The sequence below is a fragment of the Alexandromys fortis genome, unplaced genomic scaffold (assembly GCF_014885135.2).
Source record: "Alexandromys fortis isolate MF-2015 unplaced genomic scaffold, M_Fortis_MF-2015_v1.1 scaffold_64, whole genome shotgun sequence".
NCBI classification, from domain to species: domain Eukaryota; kingdom Metazoa; phylum Chordata; class Mammalia; order Rodentia; family Cricetidae; genus Alexandromys; species Alexandromys fortis.
In genome coordinates this window covers 6532577-6551478 of record NW_026067976.1, presented here as the reverse complement: position 1 = coordinate 6551478, position 18902 = coordinate 6532577, and the positions used below count along the sequence as shown (strand labels likewise).

At 44.6% G+C, this 18902-nt stretch overlaps 1 protein-coding gene across 4 annotated transcripts in view; it reads right to left on the bottom strand.

Annotated features, from left to right (window-relative positions):
- The window catches only part of Ttc39b (tetratricopeptide repeat domain 39B), a 112501-nt gene that overhangs the window by 24369 nt on the left and 69230 nt on the right, over positions 1-18902 (bottom strand). For all 4 annotated transcript variants that reach the window (XM_050157451.1, XM_050157453.1, XM_050157454.1 and 1 more), the window contains 9 exons: positions 18408-18484; positions 13748-13815; positions 10558-10622; positions 5296-5401; positions 4083-4148; positions 2914-3022; positions 2370-2437; positions 2230-2289; positions 272-433 (listed from right to left, as the gene is read on the bottom strand). In XM_050157451.1, the coding sequence (XP_050013408.1) occupies positions 272-433; positions 2230-2289; positions 2370-2437; positions 2914-3022; positions 4083-4148; positions 5296-5401; positions 10558-10622; positions 13748-13815; positions 18408-18484 (781 nt within the window). The remainder of the gene's footprint in view (positions 1-271; positions 434-2229; positions 2290-2369; positions 2438-2913; positions 3023-4082; positions 4149-5295; positions 5402-10557; positions 10623-13747; positions 13816-18407; positions 18485-18902) is intronic.

The window sequence follows — 18902 nt, the reverse complement described above, 5'->3', positions numbered from 1 at the left end:
TCACAATACTGATATGGGAGATTGTAAACCCAGATGCCGTTTATCCTGGCAGTAAAACGCCTCTGCTGGACAGCACTTTGGGGGACGTTTTACGCCTGGAGTGCTGAGGATAGCACCTCGATTCTGTACTAGCTAATCACCGCCACCCCCTCTTCCTGCAGGTCTCTAAACTGAGCTAAGTATCCACACCAGTGTCTTGAAAAATCTATCTTAAACGACAAACACCATAGCCAAGGAGCAGCAGAAAAGGCGGACCGCAGTAGGACTTTACCTTGGACCATTTACTCTCTTTGCAGAGTAGGTCTGAATAATAATACGCCTGCATCCAATTCTGCTGGTATATGTAAATCCACATTAATTCCCAGTAACAGAGATGGTGAAACTGTCTCCACTCTTCTTGAACTGAAATGCATTTTCGAAACGTCTCTTGAGCCTATGAGTCAATTGCATAAAGCTGATCATTCAGACATTAGACAAGGAGATAATAACCTAATGGCAAAATACATAAAACACTGTGTACAGAGAGAGCAAAAAGCATCACTCAGTAAGCCACGCAATATGACATTACGTCCTCTTCCTTACATGCGATGATACAGTTAGATTCTGCCGTGTAACTTCACTTTGTGAGGGGACCTTGTGCTTTATAACATAGGGATAGAAAAGCCCTTTCCAGTGAGAGAGAAATGCCAAAATTCTTTCATAAAACACAGACCACAACAGTGTAAGAACCTCACTGATCAAAACACACTTTAAAAAAAATTCCAAACACTGGGTAGCAAAGAGAAGGTATTGCTGCCCACAAATCAGCAGAAGGTTTTATCAGAAAAATTGGTAAAGATGTAACCAGGCAAATCGGAGAAAAGAATAAACCATCAATAAATATATAACAAATTCACAAACTGGTTAATCGAATTTGAAACTTTGGGCTAGGCATAGCTTAGTGGCAAAGCACTTGGCCAGCATACACAAGACCCCAGATTTGACAAGCACAACAAATAACAATAGTAAGAATGAAATTAAGTCAGAAATTCAATTCTTTTTTATGCTTATCATCTGGGTAAAAAAATTAAAGGGCAGAGACTTCCAGAGTTGACAAAGAGTACTAAAAATATAGATTCTCATGTTTAAAGATTTATAATTTTTATGTGTATTTGTGAGTGCCCGCACCACACACGTATTGCACCACATGCATGCCTGGTGTCCACAGAAGCCAGAAGAGGGTGTCAGATCCCTTGGAACTAGAGTTATAGGCAGCTGTGAGCCACCTGATGTGGGTGCTGGGGACTGAACCTGTGAGAAGAGCAAGTGCTCTTAACCACTGAGGTATCTGTCTGTTCCTCATTTCTTTACAGAGGTTTAAGACTCTTCAGTAAGAGAGGCGATTTGCCTGGATGGCAAGAATACAAGCATCACGTGACCCAGAATCCTATCCACAGAAATGCACACATGACAGGGGCTTAGCGGTCAGTCACTAGCAGCTGCTCTGGGCCTGAGGAGTCTGCAGGCTGCCCCTGAGCACAATAAACTTGGCATTCTTGTATCAAGGATGGCCCGTGTCTGTGTGTCTCTCTCTCTCTGTCTCCAGCTTAAGTCCTGGCTCGCATACCATCTTGTAGTGGTCCGGGCGCTACATGACGTTCGGCTTTTTATAAGTAGCCACTTTAGTAAGTATAAATATCCATCTCATGAAAGGAAATAGAGCCATCAAAATAAACAGAAGACTTAAATACACTGACCTGGAGGAAGATCTGGGGTTTAATATGAATAGAAACAATGTTTGCTCTCATTTGTGTAGAAGGATACATGGATACACACACCTTCTTCTCTTGTACATCAAGGGAATTAACCAACTAGTGCCTCTGAGGAGGAACCAGTGCAGTTGCATGGTAGGCAAAAGATAGGTTCCAAAGCCTATGCAGAAACAGATACTCCTCAAAGCTTTCTGAGACCTCTTAGATTGCCCATGTGTTATTTTATACATTCTTTAAAAAATATTTTATACATTCTACAATAAACTATCTCACATACTTTATGTATAAACATAAATTGAGGTAAGTTACTAAATATGGCAACATTATGTGTGCAAAGTAAAAGCCTGGCTTTTCAGAATTATATTACCTATCTCTCTCTTTTTTTTAATTCTAGTCCACATAGACAGATTTACTTATGTTGAGTGAGTGTGTGCTGGACACAGGCAGTGCCCCAGACAACCCTTGCTGGACTAGCTACCTTCTCAGCATTGCCTTTGAGCAGCTCGATCCGGGCGTGGTAGAACAGTATGAGCGAGCCCTGCGGAGAAAGGAGAAACACACTTGAGCAGACCGTGGCGGCTGGACCGCGGCTGACAGACACCGGAACACTGAGCATACATTGGGGAACTGCTGAAGGAAGGGCGCCAGGAGACTCTCTGCTTCCACCACGTTCACTTCTCCTGTACCTGGAAATGTAACAGACACGGCTCAGTGCTCAAAGACGTGGTACGTATTTACAACCAACTCCCAAACGTCACCATACACAGCGAATACAGACACAGAAGGAACTATTTTGTCTTTGTTTACATCTGAGAAGCACATGATTTAACGATTATAAAAATATTGAAAATCTAACATGAATGTGGTGAAATTTAGCAGCCTAATACATAAATCTTATTTGAGAATAGACTCACTCCAGTACCAGGGGATCCAATGCCCTCTTCTGGCCACTGTGGACACTAAGCATGCACACGGTGCACAGGCATACATGCAGACAAAACACTCACACACATAAATTAAATACATACATAAATATAAGTAACTTTTAAAAATGTTCAGTGAGAACAACCAGTCAAGTGTCCATGCCAAAGATGACTATGACAAATCTATCTTCCAACTCAAAAAAGCCAAGGGTAAACAGCTGGAGCCTACTAGCTCTTACCGAGAATAAGGGAGATGTAGGTATGGAAAGCCAGGATGGTAAGGCAGCAGAGCGGGGACCGCATGCTGCTTCCCGACGCACCTTCCCGCAGCTGCAGAAGGCCCAGGTCCTGCGGAGAACAATTGCATCACAGAAAAAAAATCCGACTGAAAAAGCACATTTATAAATTTTCACAGGTCATTCGTATGTCCTGCCCTCCGTGAACGTTGGTGTTTTCTTCACCAACTTGGAATAATGATACTATTTAAACAGAGACAAACTTCCCATTTTAAACTGGCAGGAGACAACCTGGCAAAACCTCTGCAATTGCTCACTTCATACAGAGACACCTGAAGGGAAAGCTAACACGGAGGAACTGCTGGGTACAGACTGGTCTGTAAACACGCCTGTTGGGGACCATGCTTAAAACAAGAAGATAGCCCACTGTGAGGAGCACCAATCCCTAGGCAGCTGGTGTGGGGCTGTATAGGGAAGCTATCTAAGCACAAGCTTTTGAGCAAGCAGGACAGCAAGTCAGTAAACAGACCCCCCACCCCCAGTTCCTTCCTCCAGGTTCCAGCCCCGTCTTCCCTCAAGGACAGACTACAATCTGCAGGTGTAAATGAGCCTCTCCCTTCCCTACACTGTGTTTGCTCAGTGTTTCCTCACAGCAGCGACAGTGGGCAAACTAATCATCTCTATTATGTGATCCTATGGAGAGGAATAAATTGCTCATGCCCAAGAAATACTGTATTCCTTTGATAAAATTACTGATTCTGAGTTGGTAGGAACTTGTCTCAACAGTAGAGCACTTACCCAACCACGTGCAACCCCAGGCCTGGGCTTCATCCCCAGCCCCACAGAAAATCATCCTGAGGTACAAACTCAAGATGCTAGGCCAGGCAAGAACAAAGGATTCTATGCCCGCAGAGACCGCCACCCAGTGGGGCAGTGAGACAGGAACTCACTCTTTTATGGGACCAGAGTGAGCTCCCTCAGAAAGAAGACTAGATGATTCTGAAATTAGGGACACTTGAGCCTCACTGGGACAGTCTGAGGGCACTCTGTGGATGTGACGGCATTGACCTGAAGCCTAGGAGAGGAGGCACTCCTGAGAGAACATCTCCCAAAAGCTACAACAGAGAGAAGCGGAAATCCCTGTCCACATGAGGACAAAATGCCATTCATACCCTGTTTCCAGAAAATCCAATAAATTCGAGCAGTCTGATAATTCTTGCTGGTAGAAGAGACAGCATCTGTAAGAAAGAACAGAAACGGGAGTGCACCTGGGTTTTAGAAAACTTTAACTATTGACAACCCAACGGCTGCCCAAGCTGGTCACAAGTTCAAAAGCTCCTACAAACTAAGCCACGTTAAACTGAGTATGAAGCAGTGAGGAGACGAAGCCTGGCCTTCCCACGACCCTCGAAGCGCTGCCTTGGCTCTTCTTGTGTGACGAGAAGTGATGACAAGAAAGTCACTGTGGGCGAGGGTGGGTTCTTTTTTCCGTTCTGCCGTGTTTTGTTGAGCTAGGTCTCATCTGCAGCGTAAGCTAGACTTGATCCTGCCTCCTGCTCCCGAGTGCTGGATTACAGGCATGAGCCCCATCCTGCTTTAAGCGAGGTCCTAAGGTAACACGGTTGATGCTCCAGCACTGATAGAGGCAGACAGCTGCACCAGCTCAGCTCCTTCCCGGGACATCCCTGGAGGAGAGTGGAGAAGGGACAATCTCCCAGAAATGGCTGCATGTGTAGTGACTTACCAGCTCATGGCTGGAACCAATGGGCTGGGGCTACAGAGCCAGGGACTTAGGAGGAAAGAAGAGGTTTTGGATATCTCTCTCTCTCTGAATGGAAGACATCGTGGACCAGGTGAATGATGAGGGCTTTAACAATCTATGCAACTTATGCAATCTATGGAGTAAAGTCCGCATACCCCGACACTGAGCAACGCGCATGATTCTTTTCGCTACTTCATTTTCTAACCAGCTAAATCTTGTAAAATTTCCAGATCTCCAAATAACACATTGTATTCAGACAGTCTTACTCACTCTGCATCTCCCCAGAGACTATGAACAATCATTCCTCAAGTTAGATCACTCCCCTGCCCCTGCGTTTTCCACTCCAGAGCCACCATTGCCAAGATAACAATATTCCCAAGGCAAAAACAGAACAGGTTCTAGGCTCCTCACTACTAAAGGCTTTAACTGTTCAGTCAGGGTGCCCACGCTTCCCTTGCCCTGTGCTATCTAAGTGCATGCAGAACTTGGTAACATTCACGACACAGGAAAACTGGTTCATCAATCAAACAGAGGTAGAGGTTTGGGACAGCATTCAAATACAGATGAGGGATACTTGGTTTTGTCTACAAAAGGTTCCAGTTTCTTTATAAATGCTTCCGTACCAAATTAAAGGCCCCCGTGCCAAGCTTGACACCGCCTTCAAACTCATAGAAGAAGTGCTGCTCCTGTTTGTTCTTCTGAATGACATGCAGGATGGAAAGGCACTCTCTAGGGTGAGAAAGAAGAGGAGAGCATCAGTGTCCTGGGGCTCTGACAAACAAATGTTAAATCAGGCTTCCCACCTGTATTATACACTATAAATATACAAATTGCATTCTACAAATGTCATTACAAAAATGCAAAGTGTGATTGTGATGGCATTTCATTTGTATTTTAATAAATAAAGCCTGCCTGATAATCAGAGAGTAAAACAGCCCCACTGGTCAGTCTTACAGACCAGGTAGTGGTAACACACACCTCTAATCCCAGCACCCACACAGTTGCCATAGAAACAGGGAAGTGCATACCTTTAAACCGAGCCCTAGAGAGAATTATAAAATGAGAAGAGACAGCTCTTAGGCGGAGTCTCATTCTAAGATTCTTAGAGGCAGGATCACTATTTCGGACTGAGATAGAGTAAGGGCCAGTGGCAAGCTCAATTTAGGAGCCACAGAATCTCAGGGCGTCAACCTTAGTTTCCTGGAGCATTTCCAGGAAGGCTTCCGGAGTGTTTAGGTCTCCACTGCTGTGAACACGTCACAGCCCTGCCCGCCACCTTGAAATTCGGGTGCTGCAGGCAAAGATTCCAGTTCCCTGTAGCTGCCAGAGACTCACAGAGATAGTCACAGCTTGCTGAGAATACTGCCATCCCAGCTGCACCGTTTGTCTGAGCTTTCCCTTTGCAGAAGCAAAAGGGTGTGGGGAGGGGGTGCTGGTGGGGGTGGGTAGGAGTGAGGTGGGGTGGGGGTGGTGCTGGTGGTGCTGGTTCTGGTGGTGGGTGCTGCTGGTTGTTGGTGGTGGTGGTAGTGGTATCTGAACCCCAGGCTCTCACTCGCTAGGAAAGAGCTGCTAAGCTACATCCCCAGACCCCAGATCATTGTCAAAAGACAAACAATCAAAGGCATGTAAAAAAGTAAGTGGCAACTGCCAACTGGACCGGGAAACAGCCCTCTGAGAAGGGACCGCAGAGGATGTGTCTCGGTGACAGGACACCTGTATGTTGTCCCCAAGGCCCCACGTTCCATCCCAATGCCACAAAGAGGAACAGACAAAATCATAGGGTGTAACCAGGTAGCTCCCATCACCAATGCAATGTAATGTGTAAGGCACAGTTTCCCTTAGGACGCTTTCTAGGCAAATCTAGCAAGCTCAGAGCTAGCCTGGCTTCTAAGCAGTACTAACTGACCAGAACTACTGTGATTCAGATCCTTCCAACTTAGCCCAGACTGCTGTCTGCCCTGAGCCACGTGCATTTTCTCTAAAACAAACAAACAAAACAGACTTGGTGGCACAGGATTGCGATCCTAGCACTCAAGAGGCTGAAACAGGAGGATTTCCAGGAGTTCAAAGTCAGCCTGGGTTACTGAGCTCAAGGCCAGTATGGGCTAGAATGAGAGCCTGTCTCAGCAGACAGAGATTAAGGGGACGTGGCAACTAAACGTGACTCTCAGATTAGACCCTCGAATAAAAGGAACACTGAGACAGCTGGACACTGTAAAGGCGCAGATGTCAGTTTAATAATGAGCTGTGATTATGCAGTACGTATTTGTGCATCTAAGTGAAAGAGCCATGAAAATCCTTTCTAATGAAAAATATCTCACAAAGAAATGTTTTTAAAATTAATTATATCTGTTAATGTCTGCATGTGGATGTGTTGTGCTCTGTATCGGTACCCGAGAAGACCAGAGGCATAGGATCCCTGGGACCGGGAATTCCAGGCAGTGAACTGCTGACGTGGGAGCTAGGACCTGAATTTGGTCCACTGCATTAGTAGTAGGAACTCTTAGCCACTCAGTCATTCCAGCTCTCACAGTGGAAAGTTTTCATGGAAGGTTAAAAGCTGATTTTAAACGATAATCGAGCTTTTTATTTTGTAGGATGAGTGTATCTGTTAAATCTGAATAGATATATAAAAATTATAATAAATTATTTCAAAGTAGAAAAATTTCATTTAAGTTTAAAAGGATTTTAGGGTTTTTTTTGGGGTGTGTGTGTGTGTGTGTGTGTGTGTGCACGCATACACACAATTTGCCTCTGATTGCCTGGAACTGAAATCATGGGGATTTGTGAGTTACCCAGTGTGGATACTGAGATCCAAACTTTGGTCCTGTAACAAATCAGAATGTAGCACTTAGCACCTAAGACATGTCTCCTTCCCCAAGCTTTTAATTTTAAGATCATAAAATATTACCCTATGTTCTTTCCTAATAACTTAAAATTTGTAAAACACTAAATCTTGTTGGAATTTATTTTTGTATCAATGATGGGCTTTTTTGTTGTTGTTTTGTTTTCTGTTTGTTTTTCAAGACAGGGTTTCTGTAGCTTTGGAGCCTGGCCCTGAACTCACAGAGATCCTCCTGCCTCTGCCTCCTGAGTGCTGGGATTAAAGAAAGGTATCACCACCGCAAGGCTAATGGTGTATTTTTTTTCTTAAAACAGTTTTCAAAAAAATATTTATCTAAAGTATTTCTCTTTCTCCACTATTTTGAAAGGACTCATGTGTAAATGGGAATTCAGTAGTGTGAAATGCTAACTAAACATCTAGTTGCACACACACACACACACACACACACAAACATCTAAAATCCCTGTCACTACAGTGATAAAGGTGGTCTTCGTTACCATAGGACTACTTAAATTTGTATTTTAAAGTTTTGATGACTGGAAAAGCAACCACCTCTTTAATCTTCTAAAAAATACTTGGAAAGGAAATTTAAAAACATAATGCCAAGTTTCCCACATCAGCTCCCTCTTGCAATATTTTCCTTCTTTCTTTCTTTTTTATGGATTCCAAGTTTACATAATGACTACTGGTAAAAGCGCCTCTTGCAGTACCGATTTGGGTTCTGCTTCTGGTAATGGGATTTGTTCCCAGTAATGGCAGGAAGCTTATGTGAGACTTGTTCTCCCACACATAACAATTATAAACCCTAAAAAATACACAAAAATATATTTAAAATATTTCTGCAGGCTTGGAAACTGAAGGTGGAGTAGGCAGAAACTGGAGAAGAGTTAAATTCGAAAGCAGGAAATAGCTCACGAATTAACTTTATATCCACGTGTCTGTACCTGAAAGCAAGCCCCACTCCTTCCAGGGTACACACAACACCATCAGGACGCCACGGACTCCCTGCGCTAGAGGGGCTGGGTGGATATAAGGGCATTTCCACAGACGAGAGGTGGGAACTCTCTACTGGTAGGAACCCATCAGCCATGTGACTAGGGGAGGGTCCAGAGGCAGCAGAGGTGCAGGTGTGATGTCCTACAACAGTAAGAATCCAGAGCCCAGGTCTAAGCAAATAATTGCTTTCTAGAACAGAGCTTGGTACAATTCAGGGGAAGGATGAAAGAATCCAGAGTTTCCACAGATACATCAGTATCCAATTTAAACATCATTCCATGGGAAAACATGACATACAGTCAACAGAAAAGCAATGAAAAGAAACTGATTCCAGGATGACCCACATGCTGGGTCTAAGCTAACATTAAAAACTGTATGTAACTTACTAAACCCAATCAGACTGACTCATGTGCCATTAGAGGTTCAGAGGAAATAAGTAGAAAAGATGCAGAGAAAAACAACAACAACAACAACTTTGAGGAAATAATGGCCATAAAAGCCAAAGCCAAAACCACACTCAAACTGCTGAGACGCAGATACAACATGTTCTTCAGGAGACAGAAACAATGGCTCATTAGATCTAGGAAACAATTACACACATGGCAGAGGTCTCAACCACACAAGCGCTGATGCAACAGTGTGGTGGTTTTAGGTGCTGAAAAACAGGCACCCTAACAACTCCGAATACTAGAGTTAGCAAGAATGTCCTTGAAGGTGAAAGCCAAAATAAGCAGGTTTGCAAATAAATGAAAACAGAAGAAAAACGTTGAAAGTTCACACGAGGAGAGAAGCTAAGGAAGTTCATCAGTAGACGAGTGAACAGAAAGGATGCCGAATACAGTGGTGAGCAGACCAGAGTGAGACAAAGGACTTTAAAACAAAGAGCTGATGTTGTGTTACAGGTTTAATGATGCTCATATAGAACACATCACAACAGTTAAAAGGCTGTCCTGTAAATATGTCAATAATTAAAATGGTCAGCTTGACATAGCCTGGAGTCGCCTGAGAAGGAGTCTCCATTGAGGGATTATAAAAATTAGACTGGCCTGTGGGCAAGTCTGAGAGAATGACTACTAATTGTTTTAGAAGATGCGGCCCACTGTGGGCGGCATCATTCCCTGGGAAGGTCCTGGGCAGTGTAAGAAAGCTGAGCATGAGCCTATGTGTGAGCCAGGACACAGTAAACATGGTTTCTGCTTCAAGTTCTTGTTTGAGATCCTGCTCTGCCTTCCCTCAATGATGGCTGTGGCCTAGAAGTATGAGCCAAATAAGCCCTCCCCTCCCCTAAGTTGTTTTTGGTTTGAGGGTTTTATCACAGCAGGAGAAACGAAGCCAAAACAAGGCCAACTGGTAGCAAAGGAAACTTTTGACAAAGCTCTTACATTTTACACATAATAGTACGTAGTAACTCTACGCTAACTATAATAAGCAAAGAAGGACGTTATAATCACTACAGTAACCATAAGAAATAGAGGTACAAAATTATAGCAGATTTTTAAAAAGTTTTTATTAAAGCAAGCCAAATGTAATGGCACGTGCTTGTAATTCCAGCACTCCAAAGTCTGAGGCAGGAGAATCAGAGGTTTAAAGCCAGGCTGTGCTATATAGTAAGTCTCAAGAAAATAATACATAAAAAAACAGCACAAATACAAAATAGACAAATAATTCTTAGGAGAAATAAATAAAGGTTACCTAACCAGAAACTGTGTCTCCCATTTTCTCTTTCAATATTTGCTCTTGAAATGCATGTAAATTTAGACCTCTCTGTCCTACAGCACCAAGTACACTCAGGCAAGAGTCAAGTGATTTACCAACACCAAATGAAGAAATCTAGCCATGCTGGGTTCATAAGAATTTGGAAGAACAAAATTGTACAGCCCAAGAATCAATCTATTTAAAAGCCAATCTTAAGTGTGGTGACACTTGGGAAGCTGAGGCAGGAAAATCAAGAGTTCCAGGCTAGCCGAGGCTATAAAATAAGAGCCTGTCTTCAAAAATAGTTAACTGAATTTCAATTTAAGTCACATTTTACTTTGTAACTTACTTATATATTTGGTAACTTGTTCTAATTTTGAGTCCACCTTTGATGAAGTTGATCATATTTTCATCCTGAAAATAATACAATTAAATAATTAGAGCATTTAGGGGGAAAAGTTAAACAGTATGTATTTGTATAATGAGAAAAAGAGTGTGTGTGTGTGTGTGTGTGTGTGTGTGTGTGTGTTTACTGGGAAGGGAACCTACAGCACTACCACTAATCAGCATCCCTAGTCCCAAACATATTTTGAGCACACACTTTTGAAATCGACATGAGTCCTGCTTTACATTTGAAATGTGCCATTTTGTAATTTTCTTACAAGTTTGAAGGTAGTAAAAGAAATATTTTTTTAAAAAAATGTTTGCATTACCTTGTATTTCTTTTTCCCTTTTTAAGATTTATTTATTTATTATGTATACAGTGTTCTGCCTACATGTGCGCCTGCAGGCCAGAAGAGGGCACCAGATCTCATTATAGATGGTTGTGAGCCACCATGTGGTTGTCAGGAATTGAACTCAGGACCTTAAGAAGAGCAGGCAGTGTTCTTAACTGCTGAGCCATACCTTGTATTTCTAAAGAAGTAATCCTCACAAATTTTGGGCCAGATGTAGTCCAAAACTGAGCATCTACTGAGCAACACTCTCCCGGGGGCAGTGGTATCCAGAAAACTTGGCTACACAAATCAGCTTAAGGCTAAACTTTCCTATCCATCCCACCCAGTAAATAGTTCTTCTTTCAGTGGTCATTGGACAAGCAGTCTACTTAACATTGTACATTTTAATCCTATAAATTTGCAGACCAAAAAACACTGATCTAAATTCTGAAGAGGTTGTCACTAATATGCAATTTGGGGGTAGGGGATCATTTTACTTCTCTCTGCCTCAGGGTTATTCATCATGAAATTGAGGCAGTTGCCTAGATGAATGGCATTTTCAGAACCAGTATTCTAAAAGAGTCTCCTAATAAATTATATCCAATAATCCACTGAAGGACATTATGCTAATGGTGCTGACAGAGACGAGCCTATGCTCCACACTTCTAAGGAGACTGGCGAAAGAGAAGCTGTTTTAGTTTACTATTCTCATTAGCTACTTAAATGTTTAACATTCCCATTAATATACAAGTCAGTAAATGCAAAATTCACTATACAACTTAAGTGCTTGCTTAATTTAAGAACTCTTATATTTACAGAGGTTCAAATACAGGTAGAAAAAATGTCTTGGTTGTTAGTCTAACTCAAATAAGGGTGTTTCATTGTATTTTGTGATTCAGCAAACACTGACCAAATGCTTATTTTGTGCTGGGCACCTGAATGCAAAAGCAACATGATGTGCTAAGGGACTAGGCATGCGCAGTGATGGAGACACATACACACAGACGTCAAGAGAAAGAACACGAAGTGGACATGACATCAGCCAGAAAACCCTCCTGAAGCGCTGGACAAGGGACGGCCAGGTGAAGGAAGGCAAAGCAGTCCTAAATTTGCATGCAAAGGAAACGTCAGCTGGACACGGCAGGGAGCAGTGAAGGCCATGCTGGCATCTGCACGTACAGAGATGAGAGCCAACACTCTGACATCTGCATATACGGAGATTGAGCAGCTACTGAAGAGAAGGGAGGAGTCACATTGATCCCTGGGCCTAGGGTTAGCACCTGAGGACAACCCTAAGAGGAGAAGCAGGGGACTTAGGGGGAGGCACCAGTGCAGCCTGGAAACCTCTTCCCAATTTGTGATATTCTGATAGAGAACACTGACAGAGTCCACGAAAGCCATGAAATGCAGAAACAGAAAATAACAAGGCGACAATCTCATTTCTGATAGTCCTCAATCACAGAATGCGGGATGAATTAAAAGTAAAAAGAAACCAGAGACAGAGTCACTCAACTGCTGTACAATCAATTCAGCAAAAACTGATGAGCGCCTCTGCAGGGGCAGTGACGGTGGGAGCACAGAGGAAGGGGTAGAGCTGCAGATCTTTAAACAGCCAAAACACGGGTACAGAAGTGACCACAGGCAGACATGAGGAAGACAGGAAGTCATGAACACCTCCAAGAAGCTTGATTTCAAGTCCTCAGTTACAAAACAAACTCGTACACCTAATATTTAATTGTCAAATCTCCCTTTGGAAACACATAAGGAGAAATTCTGGGGCCTCCGTGACTCACTCACATCACGGTGCTACTAAGATGGTGATACCGTTGTTGTCAACCCATCTGGGTTACGTACAGGGCTTGGGGGAAGAGGATAAAAGGGCCACACTGATTCAATTGCACTGAATCAGAATCTAAGCTAACAGGTCAACTTGCAGGGGAATAAAATATCGAGACAAGCCACCCCCCCCAAAAAACAGAGGACAATAATTTCCAAGATAATTCAGAAGTTTGAGGTTGCTTTCTACTTTCTTTTCGTCTCTACTCCTGTCCCTCGTGACAGTCACCACTGAGCCACAATGCTGAAGTCATGTTTTGAGAAGCACTGAGGCATACACAGGTGGCAGGTAAGGCACCTCCTAAGAAAAGGATTCCTTGACTTTTAAATACTGTTCTGGCCAGGTATGGTGGCTAGCACTTGGGAGGCAGGGGCAGGTGAACCTCCATGAGTTCAAGGACAGCCTGGTCTTACAGAGGGTTACAGGCCAGCCACAGCTACACAGTGAAATCCTGTCTTGAGACAAAAGCAAAAAAAAAAGGGGGGGGGGGGAATGAGGATAGAAAGAACAGGGTGGGTAAAATCTGAAGGGTCCATGGAATGGACCAAGGCTACCAAGGCAGTGTGACTGAGCTGCGCAGAAGCAGGTGACACGGTAAGCAATGTGCAGAGGTCCCAGCACTCAGGAGGCAGAGGCAGGCAGATTTCTGCGAGTCTAAGGCCAACACGGTCTACAGAGCGAGCTCCAGGACAGCCAAGGCTACACAGACAAACCCTGGGGACGGGGAGGGAGGGCTCCTCAGACCCCACACGTGCGACCTGGATCTCCTTCTGTTTCCACACTAGGAAGCATCCTAAGTCATCTGAAACACCGTCACTAAGTGCATCTGTGTGGGAATACAGCTCTCTGGAGCCTTCTTTCAGACAGGCTTTATCAGGATAACACCTTCCATCACCACTCTAAGTGTCAGTGCTAACACACGATGCTTCTGTACAACGCTGGCAGGCTTCCCACCCAACACCAATATTCAGCCAGACCTTGATTACCTGCACAAACGTGAGCGCGGCTTTCTGTAGGAGACACTCGGCGTAGCAGATTTCGGCATGCATTTCCTCTGTTAAAAACAAACACAATTATATTAAGGCACAGTATTGCTCTAGACGTTCTGAAAGGGCTGGAAGGCGAGGAGCCCATGAGAGATACACAGGCCTAGACAGCTTCCGTGCATCCAGAGAAACAGGATGATTTGTTCTTAGCCCCGGCACAAGATTTTCCTGGAATCTGTGAACTGTTCAGGGAAGTCGTCTTCGGCCCCTTTCAACAGTGACAGCAGAGTGAGGCTTGGACAGCAGAGGAAAGCAACTGTTGGAGACAGAGCCTCACGTCGGAGCCCAGGCAGGCTGGAACTCACTAGGTAGCTCAGACTGTCCTGCCTCAACAACCTGATTGGTGCTGTGATTAAAAGCAAGGATCACCATGCCTGATTGAGGCAAACAAAATTCAAAAGCCATTTAGAAAGAAGAAAAATACCTAAAAATAACAGTAGCATGAGCATTTAGCAGTGGTATAGATTGAAAAGGCTCATTAAACTTACAAATTCTAGCTTCTAAACTATGACGGCATGGCCATCAGGATGACGGTCAGACACACCGCCACCACTTCCGGGAGTTGTAGGAGAACCTACTGCCCTGTGCACAAGTCAGGACTCCTTAGAGGCAGCAGCAAAGGAGCCGTCCTTTCCGACTTACAGCATTTTCAATCTGAGCACAAACATGAGGTGCTCACAAAAGGAGCCATAGCTGTGCCCAGGGATGTGAGCACCACCCCAAACGTGCCCCAACTTCCTATACAACCCAGGATATGTACACACCACCCCAAACATGCCCCGACTTCCTATACAACCTGTGATAGTTGCAGAGATCCGGGGAAAGTAATCGTTATGTTTCTACATAAACAAAAATCATCAGACTCCTTTCTCTGTGGGAGGCAAATTGGTGTGTGGTTTAAGTGAATGACCTTGGAGGAAAGCCCCTGTCCCATGCTAACGTGGAGCTCAGCACAGGACACCCCCTCTTGGCTAGACCCTCCCTCACACAGTCTGCTAACAACGTCTCTACTTTGCAACTGAGCATTAAAGGAGTTTCCCCACAGCGCTTACCAGACACAAAAAACCCTGCTATGAACACTGGCAGCTTTCACCATCACTGATCCTGGCCCATGCCTGTGTGCCTTTGCAGTTCAACGGACAGGGCAACTCAGGGCAATCTGTGTTACTAGGTAAGAATATAAGTTCTCCTTCCTTTACACACACATAACCCACGGGCTCTCTCATACAGACTCAGATGTTCAATTTATGAGGACTACGCAGCTGAGCTCCCCAGCAGCCAGGGTGGCAGCCACAGAAGACAGCACTCATCGGGCATCGCCGCCAGTCAAGGTGGTGGTCTCCAGGACACCATCCCTCCAGGTGAGCCTCGCCGTATCTTCAGGGGAATTCAAAATGGCGGGTTATTTTTGGTCACCCAACCAGCCTCCTCCTAGGTAATGTAAAGGTGACAACCACCTGGGATTATTAATGTCAAAGGCCGCCTTGGGAAGAGACCACCTGCCTGGAGCAGGTGAAGAGGGGAAAGTAAGCACTGTTAGAGGACCAGATAAAGCAGGGCACGAAAGCACAGGACCCCTCCTCAAAGGGCACCGGGGCTCCCTGGCCGCAGCCTGAAATGTATGAGAGGAGAGGGCAGCAGGACAGAAAGGCCAGTCAGGGTGACACGGGACAGTACCGAATGTTACAGCCGGCCTGATTTGCCAGGCTAAACAGCAGGTCCTTACCAAGACCAAGACAGACAGGAAAGAGTACTACACAGGACACATCACGAAGCAGGGAGAGCAGGGACTCTTTCCACGTCCAAAGCATTGCACCTCACGCTGACTCTCTGAAGTCAGCCTGAAGCTACTCAGCTCCAGTCAGCAGACACGGTGGAGAGGAGCAAGTGTGGCCCGTGGTAAGCCCATGGAAAGAAACTTCATGTAGTATACTCATTCCTTAACACAGCTAGAAACGTAAGCAAAATTACCAACAGGAAGACAAATCCCATACTAAAGCTACAGTGTTATGCCATGCCCATTGTTCTGGTTAGTCATCAGCCTGACAAAAGCCTAGACTATCCAGGAAGAGGACCCTCAGCTGAGGCTGGCCTGCAGGCAAGTCTGTAGGGCATTTTCTTGATTGATGATTGGTGTTGGAGGGCCCAGAAGGTGGTCCTGGGTGGTGTAAGAAAGCCGGCTGAGGAAGCCATGGGGAACAAGCCAGTACCCATCTTCCCTCCATGGTCTTTGCTTCAGTTCCTGCCTTGGCTTCCCCTAAAAATGAACTGTGACCTATAAGCCAAATAAGTCCTGTCCTCCCCAAGTTGCTTTAGGTCATGGTGTTTTATCACAGCAGCAGAAAGCAAAGGAAAGCGGCCCTCAAACATAAAGTCTGCTTGGATTGCGGTAGCAGCCAAAGGCCCTGGGAATAACATGCAACTTAATTTCCAGAGCTTTATCCCTTCATCACGGTTGAGTTACACTGTATAATTTCTTTACCAAAATGCCTCTTAATGTAAATTCCTTAGTTCATGAAAGAAATTCACAGTGTACTCAAAAGCTAGCTAAACACAGTCTTTTTGTAATAATCTAAAGATACCAATAGTTCAGAAGAAGCTACAGACATGGGCTAGTTAGTTTTTCAATAATTAGTACAAAGTCCAGATTTTTTTTTTTAAAATGCTCTGTTTAGAGGCAAGAAGGAAAAATCAGAGCACAGTCATTGATTTTCCAGATGTGATAATTCAATATTTTTCCATCAACCATGAAGGATGTTTTCTACTCCCCTACAGGAGAGCATGGGGCCAGTGGAAATAGCTGAGTTTTAGGGAAAGTAGACCATTTTAAATACTGCTTCGATGTTGGCCACCTTGGCCACTTACTCTTCGTGGCCATCGGTTAAACATATTCGGTCAGTTAACGTTAAAGAAAGCACCAAGAGTGAATCTGGTGCCCAAAGAACACTTTTAGAAAACAGAGCATTGTGGTATTTTAAAATTATTTATACTCACACCAATAATGCCATGTCATTCCTCCCAAAACCAAGATTTTAAAACTCTCCAATATCAATCTCAGACCACAAAAAGGCAAGCAGGAGCCAGTGCCACTTGGAGGGTGCCAGGAGGAAGAATACAGATCCCAGAGTCATGCCAGGGCCAATTTCATCTCCCGTGGGTCATCTCTGGAAAACTTTGGGCCTCCAAGTATCAGTCTGTACTCTTATAGATGCTTGGGGGTCAGTTTCTAATGGAAAAGAGGATGGGGTTCAACTGCCCGCGGTAACCGACAAAATGCCATCTGCTTCTGTCATGGCTGAGTCCACACTATCCTCGTTTTCAGGAAGTCCTAAAGACGTGATGTGTCACAATCCTCAACTGTAATCAACACTCATAACTCACGTCACTCAATGTCCCAATCAAGCTGGCGACACACCTACGGAGCAAAGAAAGCCCCGTGATAAATCTCACTCGAGGTCTGCGGTATACTTGACCACTCTGGCTGCCTCTGACAGCCAAGCGCGGAGCTGCGCCCTACTTTATCCAGTGTTTGGTACTAACTACCTCCTCCACAGGACAAGTTTGAAAATGACAATATGGACATGAATTCTCCCAAGACAGCGTTGCCTCTACAGAACTGCCCGGATGCTCCCTGACGGTGGGTCACCATCTCTGCAGGGCCACATAGAACACTTCGGCCCTCGTCTTACTGGGAATAAAACAGCTAACAACTACCTTTCCTCCATCTATCTATTGAGTGCTATCAATATTCTTAAAGCCCACAAACCAAACATCTTCTCTGTAGACAGCATCATCATTTTTAAAGGTTAAAAACTATCCAGATACAGTGAGTGGCGCATGCCTTTAATCTCAGCATGTGGGAAGCAGAGTAGATAGATCTCTGTGAATTCAAGGCCAGTCTGATCTACACAGTAAGTTCAGGCCAGTGAGGAATACACAGGAAGAGCCTGTCTCAAAAACAAAAAAGGATTTTTTTTCACCTTGGAAAAGTATTAAAAGTCTACATAAAATGAAACTCTCCAAAGTGGTTGTATATAAAGTTTTCAGAAGAAAAAATACCAATACCTATAAATATTGTAAAACCTCAGGCCCTTAGTTGCAGCAATTCTACTTTTAGAAAACTGACTCATGAAATACTTGAAAGAATACATAGACATGTACGAATGTTTTCAGCACAGCAGTATTTGCTAACAATGAGAAAACTAAAGCCATATAGCTGTCCTTTAGTGTGAAAAAGCCCACGCTCTGTGGCACCATCCTGCTCATGACTGCACAGCTCTGAACAGATAAAATGCATTAGCACACACTGATGTGGGTCCAGATGACACTGGAGTGTGTGTGTGTGCGTGTGTGTGTGTGTGCGTGTGTGTGTGTGTGAAGGCTTACAAAAAAAGGCAAATGAGAAGCAAAACTCCATGCATCCCTTATACACATCTGTGCTGGTACCAACTGTGTCCAGAGCTGAGGTGAGTCAGGGGATGAGCGGCATGGGGAAGAGAAAAGGATTCGCCCCTCATTTCCCACACTGCAGTGTTGGGCTGTAGGACAGGGTGCGTCCCTCCCTCTAAAGGGAAAGGAGAGCAACACCCGCCTCTCTCACCTTCACTCAGCTGCTCCAGCGACCCACGAGAAAGCAGACTTGAGAAAGACTCCACAACTGTGCATTTCTTCCTGTATCTGCGTTGGAGACCGACACGTGGAAGGAGAACAGAGGGGAAGACGGGCATCAGACCGAGTTCACCGTCACCGATAACCGCCTGAATCACGCTGCAACTCTCAGCCCTCCTCTCCCCGCGCTGCATGCACAGTGCCTAGGCCTGCACTGCCAACCACAATGGGCATTCAACCCAGCACGCATAGTGCAGAGGAGCCCACACACCACCCTGGGCGCAAATCGTGCATAAACCTACGCTCTTCTTCCTGGATAAAAGCCTAATTTCTGTGGTGAGCATCTCCACGGGAGAAAAATGGACGTAAAGTGCACGGTTGGGAAAACGCTCTTCATTTGAGGAATGCCAACATAATTACATGAAGATTCATCTTGCCCACATTAAAATTCACCAGTACAGATAATGGCTTTCACTGAGGCCTGCTA